Below are 8,454 nucleotides of genomic sequence, written 5' to 3'. Positions count from 1 at the left end.
TACTCATTCTTTGAATGGTTTGGACATTCAGTAGGCGATATTGAGATTTGCTGGGGTTCTCGCTGAGTTGTAGGGCCCCTTCCTCTTGGCATAGACGGGTACCTTTCTGGTGTTTGTTGCTTCCTGATAGCAGTGTCCAGAAACTAAACAACATGACAACACAAGCATAGGACTACACACATGTATGGCCTATCTACAGAGTTTTTGTATGATGACAGTGTAAGCGGGTGAGTTGAACTTAGCGTTTGGGAGCAGCCCTGCTAACATAATACACCTGTGTACACAACTATCTTCGGAAATAGGAGGTAAATTCTTTCCTCCCTTTCCCAGAAGTAGTAGTTAGATGCATGGATCTCCGCATTGAAACTTCCCTGTACAGAAACCACTGTGTGCAGGCCAACTATGAGGTGTTTGCGATACTGGATACTGGATGAGGTGTTTGCGATACTGGATACTGGATGAGGTGTTTGCGATACTGGATACTGGATGAGGTGTTTGCGATACTGGATACTGGATGAGGTGTTTGCGATACTGGATACTGGATGAGGTGTTTGCGATACTGGATACTGGATGAGGTGTTTGCGATACTGGATAGGCGAGCATCATTTAACTACTATTGGACAGGGGGGAAACTTGCTAAACATTTTTATTGAATAGAACGTGCACTTGATCTTATTGAAGTTTACCTGGTAGATCAACCTTCAGACGTATCATTGCCATTGGTTAGAATCACTGTACGTTACTATCATCCCCACTTTTTAAACCATAACTTAGGACTTCGCATCAACCCCATTTTTGAGGAAGTCATAATCCAGCAGGGTAGCAAATGGCGTCATAGGACATTTCACGAGTGTTTGCCCATCACATATTTCTCCATTCCTGTTGTGGTATCGCTTCGTTCATCTATTTATTTTTTGCAGCGTTGCTATAAAATGGGTAAATGAAAGCTACTACTTGTTTTGTTCCTGTTTTTAATTTATTTTAATTGAAGAGGGGCTTTTTTTTTAGTTTTATATATAATATTCGTTTCTATATTCATTTTCATAATTTTGCCTGTGTATGTTAGCTGGAGCGGGTCAAAATGAGTCGATATTTATATGATATGATTTACAGCAATCTAATAAAACATTACCTTCATTATTATTACAATTAGGGACCATTTATATGTTACATCAAGTAGATGAAGGGTGATGTGTCTGATTTTACTAGCATGACTTGAAAAATAGAGAGAGGAAGCTGTGACACCAGAATTAAAATTGAAATATTTTATTATAAACAAAAGTTTGAATTTTATAGCATAAATTATTTTCTCTTTCTTTCCAAGCAAAAACTGAGTTTTCTGTATAAGATACCGCAATAGACAGTTTATTATATAACGTAGCTCTCTGTATTACTCAGCGTAGAAATTTAGTTCCTGTGGGATAAAAACAATGTAAAAAATTCAGCAAAAAACAGAGCGGGAGCTAAAAAATTCTGAAAATTGATATCACGCAGTTTGACATCATACACATGTACTTAGATTTGGGGGTAATTGGCAGTCAGATATGATGTTCTCTGAGCATTGTAGACAAGCTGACGGACAGTTCGTGTTGTTTTGTAAATAATATGCAATAATTTCGACAGCAAGGATAACGCAATGGTTAGGCTAAATGTAGCAAGACTGAATTTAAGAATGATGTAGATCTATTGGAAAGAGTACAGCGAAGAGCAATGAGCTTAGTTAGTGACGGAGGGGAAGAAAGGTTTCAGTTCTGCAAGTTTAAGTATCTAGAGACTATATCCTTACCATGAGATCTGATTGAGGTGAGTAAGGCTCTGGATGAATGGAGTAAGCTCAGAAAACTTCATATTTGTCTGTATCGCAACTCCATATCCTTTTCTTCTTCTATTGCTTTTAAGTTATTTTAGTGTTGCTTCCACTTTTCTGACCATTCTGAAGCCTCTTCAAGTCATCCTGCTTGGCACTGGTCATTAACGAATCTTCCAATCGTCATCTGCAAATTTTGACCTCATGCTCTTTATCCCTTCGTCGATGTCATTTATGAAATTAAGAAACAAGAGTGGTTCAAGAACCGATCCTTGAACAACTCTCACTACTGTCGTTACACCGATCAAGAATATCCGTTAATCTCAGCCCTCTGCCTTCTTCCCTGTAGTCTTCTTGCAATCCATTTAAATCTTCCCAGTAATTTCAACTTATACAGTACTTCTCACGAGGAACTGAGTCAAATGCCTTGCTGAAATCCAAATAAACTATGTCGAAATTGTTCCCTGCATCCAGCTCAGGAGTAATTGTGTCAAGTAGCTTACCAGATTAGTGAAACATGATTCCCTTAATAAAACCATGTTATAAGATGCCATTTCTATCTAAAGTTTTCTGGTTTTTAGGGAAATTTACTACTGAAATCAATCTTCTTACTTTTCCTTGATTTCAATAGTAAGAATTTCCTTACTACTGAAGTCAGACTGCTTGATCTGTAGTTATCAACATCAACTCTTAGAACTGCGTTTATGTATTGGAGATACGTAGGCACTTATCCAATCCAAAGTAATCTGTCCAGAGTCCAATGATGCCCACATCGTTAAACTCAATGATTTAGTACGCTCTCTAGCCGGCTCCCTCAAATTTACGGGGTATTTTCCATCAACTTCAGGAGTCTACTTGATTTTAGGCTCGAAAGTTTTTCTGATGAACAGTCAGCTGTAATTTCGAAATCCCTTTATTCGTATGGCTTGGTCACAATCCATACGAAGCAGGAAGGGCTTTTCGTTAGTAAAGAGCTATGCGAGGTACCTATTCAATTCATTAGCAACTTCAGTTAGGCTATCTAATACTTTCCTACATCCAATACACAAGGATCCGCTCTGATTCGTTTTCGCATTCTTTGTGTTTACATACAAGGAAAACTCCTTGTCCCCATTCTTTGCTCTCTTAGCCAGTGCTTTCTCATACCCAGTCTTGACCTCCACCTCCTTATCAACCGTACTATAAGATCAACTTATAGATGTTGTTGGCTTCAGTATACTTTTCATCATTCCGTGACTTTCCCATGCTATCTTTTACTGCTTTATTAGAATGGCCAGCTCCATATTCATCCATCTCGGCTTCCTCCTTGTGCTACATTTTTGTAATGCGTCCATGGCTTCGATGATTATTGCTTTGAAGGCGTTCCATGATCCAAATGTATTCCCCCTCGCCCTGTAATCCTTCCAATTAATAGATGTCATATAGCTCCTTAAACTGTCAAACTTATCTCTTCTGAAATTAAAACCCGTGCTTTTATCTTTAACTACTCTACTGTTTTTCTTCATCTTCCAACTGACGATTGCGTGATCACTACCTGCCAATGGTTCCTGTACTTTAAGCTCCACGATATCATCTGATTCATAAGTAATGATAAGGTCAAGAATATCCTTACCCCTAGGTATTTTCTCTAGCATGCTGATATAAATAACACTCATCTAGTTTATTTAAAAATTTTGTTCCCCATAGGAAATTTTCTTCTCAATCATTCTAATCAATTAGGAGCAGACTGAAATCACTTATAATAAGACAGTCACACTTCCTTGCCCATTCCATTTGCATGTAGAGTCTTCTAGTCTGTAGATTACTTCCACTCTCATTATACTTTTGCTTTCAGCTAATTCAGCCCACACAGATTCTCTGCTTGCAGTTGTAAAGTTTTGACTCGGCAAAAACTCTTTTTGCGTTCTGGCTGCTTTTTATAAGAAGCATAAGCCCGCCCCACCACTTCCATTTTTCCTAAATGCATTATACATACCGTGATGGAACTCGTCCTCCCCAGTTTCCGAGTGACACTACGTTTCTGTTAGCTCTAATATGTCAACCTTAGTTGTCCTACCCAGGAATTCGAATTCACCCATTTTATTGGACATTACTGTTGGCACAGTTAAAGACTAATTATTCTTCTATAGTTTACTACCGTGACTCATACCGTTTGAAGTTATTCAGGCTTGTTTCCCTAGCTTTATCTTCCCGCTCATTTGAAAGTTGCTTCGTTCAGAACACTTGCCAACATCTGCTGTTGTGGCAACAAACAAGAATTCTTTAGATGTATACAAGCATTATTTTGACTCATATGATCAGATAAATGCGGATCTATATTATCCTTTATTCTTTCAGTTTCCCTGAATCCTTAAAGTATCCTCAATGGTACTGGCAAAGACCCTTGCCTCACCTTTGTTCAAATGAATACTGTCTCTACAAAATAGATTCCTTCTACCTACAAGTGCGGGACACGCTGATACAATTTTTTTGTTGTTGTTGGGTAGTTTATTGCTGGAACAAACTTCTATCCAGTGTTGTAGGATGGGTAGTTTGAATAAATCCAAGGAAAACCTAGACGAATTGTTGAAGGCGATGGACTGGTGTCATGGGAATTGTTATTTTTTATATGTATTTTTTGGCTGATGCTGTTTAAGCTTTATTTCTTGCATCATTTGCCATTACTAGTATTAATACTAATTATTGTATGTAAATAGCCTCTTTATAGTTTTACAGGCTTATTAATATAGCTATCAATCACTCAGCTATTAGGTTGACATAACGAATTTTTTGAAATTCAACACATTTCATTTTTTTATACCGAAACCATGTAACACTTCCCACTGTCAGCATAAACAGCAAGATGCCTGCCATGTGCCAAGTGAAAATGGAAGTTACCAGCATCTGATGAAAAGGATTATCTCCGTCCCAAGGAACTGCACCAACAATCGGATTATAGAGGATGAAGCCTATTTGATAAAACCACGTGCCATGGAGGAAGGTAAGGAATGCACGTATCGCTACGCAATGGACATTCTCGGGGTACAATACTTCTAACCAACAGCAAACTGCGGAGGCGATAATAACCAAGCATAACAAACTGTGGACGTGGTAATCCAGTGGAGTGCGCCCATGTAAGTGATTGTAAAAAAGTAGTCCCTCGACAAGGAAGCTTAAAGACAGGGTGAGGTAATCCGAATTGGCCGGGAAAGGAATCCCCTTGAATATTAGGATATCCATGATGCTATGTAGACCGAAGAACAAGTACATGGACATGTGCTGGGAATAGCTATAATAATTTATACTGTCGTCGGATGCCTCCAGTACAGCCAATCCTTCTTTGATCATTCCCAGAAACGAACCAACAAGTTTTAAAATACTTTCTATTGGAAGATGGGCGCATCGTGAAAATGAAACTGGGAAAGTCACCGTGCATACAAATTTAGTTGCTTTTCCTTGTTTCAGTTGGGATTTAGCATACCGATCGAATAAAGAAATTGTCCACCATACTCCCAATGCGATGAAGAATGACCCAGGAATGATGTGGCCAAAAAACGTTCCCATTGTACGTTTCCTCTTGACGATCCTGGAGGATTTCACAAATAAGCGATGCTGGAAGCCGAGTTTTTTTTTTATTTCACCCTAAAACAAAGAATTGTAATTAGTACAATATTCTTTCTTATTTTAAATATTATTCAAGGATTATCACAATATAGTATATTTAAAAGCAATATGTGTACGTAAGCTTTAAGCATTCTTTAGGTTATATCACAGTGGTTACATACATTATACTAACAAAATCATGGGATACTTGTATAACTACAAGTATTTCATGACCAATATACAAAATATGTATTTATTCAAATATGGTGGTGCTCAGAAAAATTGCATCACTTGCTTGCAAAATCTGTGAAATTTGGCAATATATCATATATGTTTTGTAATAGAATTACCATATTGCATCATCCATTTCCAGCAAGCTCTCTTAGATGATGCCACGTACCAAACATACATAATTTATTTATTTTTTATGAAACTTTCTAATTTTGACCTCACCACCAGAACCCTAGTTCAGTTACACTCCTCTTCGCTATAAGACGGCATGCAGCTATCTCTTGCTCTTCAATCAGACCATAATACAAAATGAGGCAGAGTCGCTTGACATTCGCGCAACATAAGGCAGTTTTAAAGAGGAGAGAATGGCAGTTTGATAATCTGAAAATGTATATGGCGTGCAAAAGACATTAGAGAAGTGAATTTGTGATAAACTTTAGGCGAATGGTAAGGTAAGAAGCATGGTAAGAAGATTCCTGTAGGTTGTTTATTGCAGAAAGGTTTGTCATTAAAGTTTCTTTGCACTAATGAACGCTTTTCTATACAAATATGCCCTCGTGGGTAGTGCAGTTGGTAAGATCGTCGTACTCCTCACACTGAGTGGTAAAGATGTGAGTTCGAATCGCATCGATGAAGGGAGGAATTTTTATGGGCCTTTTTCACAACGTGGCTGAGTTAGTCGGGCGAGGATAGCATGTTTTTTTTCTCCCTGAAACTCGGATTTTTCATCCAGCAAACAGAAATTCGACCTCAGAACACATGCAATATTGAAACAGTATATACAAAGAAATATTGCCTTAATCGCTAATGCTCCTAAAACCCTACATTATAGTTACTAGATTATTCTTCAATTATTCAGTTACTAGAACTCTTGACTCTGGCCAGTAACTAATTAATTATTATTTGCAATGAGAAACACAAAATTCGATTGCAAATTAATTATATTCTAAACCTGTTATTCAAGTCCAGCCAGATGAAGCTTTTAGTTTTGCCTGGCTTGATGAGAACTGCTTTTCTGACCTTTATATATGGGCATACATTATAGCTGTCATCGAAATGAGCAAATTATTCTTCACAATATCCATTAACTTTCACCTCCATTTGTTTGACATCAACTGTAGACTAAACTGAAGACAGCAGTTTAAAATATCGTCCCGCTTGGTTTGTGGAAATATACTCTAGAAAGATGCATGTAATGTGCTCAACTTTTGTATTTTGTCTTCATGCTGACAGATCGCGCTATGTCTTATGAGGTAGGAGTATTTTTCTGAGTTTCTTCTGACACAATGTTGAATATAATATTTTTAGTATTCGTAGTTTTCGATATCTTCGGTCAAGGTTTACAAGTGATACAAGGAAGTTTTTATTGGTGTGAATTTAATCAATTTAATTGTCTAAAACTACAGAAATTTTAAGCCACGATTTGATACTGTTCTCAAGTTGTAAGGAATTAATAATAAAATTTTAAGATGAAGTAGGAAACTTTTTATATAGTAGGATATAATTTTTTATTTTTTCGGTATCTGAGTACGATTAAAATTGTGTTTATATACAGAATTCGATGTATCAGAAAACATCAGAACTGCGCGTTATAATTACAAGTTTGTGAACCTTTTCAATTGGAAGCAAAATGTGTACACAATTCAGATAATTCGTGTATGATAAGATAATGCATCCCACTGCCTTGTCACAAATTATGGGATAATAGTTTCCCATTATTTGTTCACAATGGTATCCGGACATCATTGTGACACCATTCAACTGCTCGTCCCTTCAGTTCTGCGGAAAATAAGATAGTATACAGACTACGTTAATGCTACTAACCTTTCCTGATGTGTTTATTTATGTATTTATATATTATTTTTTCCTGTCTTTTCTATGCTTTTAGATGAAATTCATTTAATCTTATACCATCGCATAATACTACAATGCTCGACAAAATTGAAAGAACAAGATGCTTTTCATGAATACTTTATTGTGAACAGTTTCGCCGAAAACAAATATTTGATATAACAGGCATCCTGGCATGCAAATTCCGAGTATCCAATAGAAATTGATCCTATCGATCAAACCGATGCCACTTTACAGAGCAGCACATTATGCAAATTATTTATGCACATAAAAACACGGGTTACGACAACATCACTTCATTCCCCTTTTTTGGCTTGTTCAGCGGGATAGCCACATCTCCGGTACGCAGGATGACAAGTCATCGTCGTTTAGATGAGTCTTTCGAATGGCGAGCGGTTGGACCACTTCAAGCCGGGCAGTCCAAGTGGCACGTTGGCCTAATGTGTCACGCAGTGTCGTCTCGCACTATGAAAAGTTTCAGGAGATGGGAACCATTAGAAGAAGAATTGGCCAAAGTCGTCCGAGGGTTACATCAATTAGAACAGACCGCTATCTGGCTCTAACATCTAGATAGAATCCTACGATGTCCTGTCATCAACTGACCCCTTGAAGTTGCTGCGGCCACAAGTGAAAACATTTCCACAGAGTTCGTCAAAACTGGTGCCATGAAGATATGACTTGGAGCTCTGACAAATAGGGAACAGTTCTGTTCTCTGATTAGTCTCGTGTTAGCCTACAAGCAGATTCTAGACGTTATTTCATCTGTAGATAATGATGAATACTCCAACATCAGCGAAAGGAACACTTGCGGTGGAGACTATATTCTCGTGTGGTGCGGAATAATGATCAACGGCCGCATCCCTCTTCATATTTTTGTTACGGTATAGATCCTCGAACTCTATTTGCGACTTTTAGGGATGCGGTTGGCCCAGATTTTCTTTTCATGCACGACGCCATTGCACATAAAGCTCAAGTGGTGCTGG

The 8,454-nt window shown here is 37.8% G+C and overlaps 1 protein-coding gene across 1 annotated transcript; it reads right to left on the bottom strand.

Moving 5' to 3' along the window:
• Positions 1–4,543: 4,543 nt before the first annotated feature.
• LOC150080283 (transmembrane protein 45B-like) lies at positions 4,544–5,350 on the bottom strand. Its single transcript, XM_090380677.1, has one exon. It carries the CDS (start codon positions 5,348–5,350, stop codon positions 4,544–4,546), a length of 807 nt encoding a protein of 268 aa, XP_090236803.1.
• Between the last annotated feature and the right edge of the window lie 3,104 nt (positions 5,351–8,454).

This window comes from Mastigoproctus giganteus, chromosome 9 (genome assembly GCF_048544385.1).
Source record: "Mastigoproctus giganteus isolate SK-2022 chromosome 9, ASM4854438v1, whole genome shotgun sequence".
NCBI classification, from domain to species: domain Eukaryota; kingdom Metazoa; phylum Arthropoda; class Arachnida; order Uropygi; family Thelyphonidae; genus Mastigoproctus; species Mastigoproctus giganteus.
This window is presented reverse-complemented; position numbering and strand designations above follow the sequence as displayed.

What these genes read in the sequence shown, in the direction of transcription:
- LOC150080283 (XM_090380677.1), bottom strand. Translation starts at nt 5,350, where the DNA reads ATGGGAACGTTTTTTGGCCACATCATTCCTGGGTCATTCTTCATCGCA.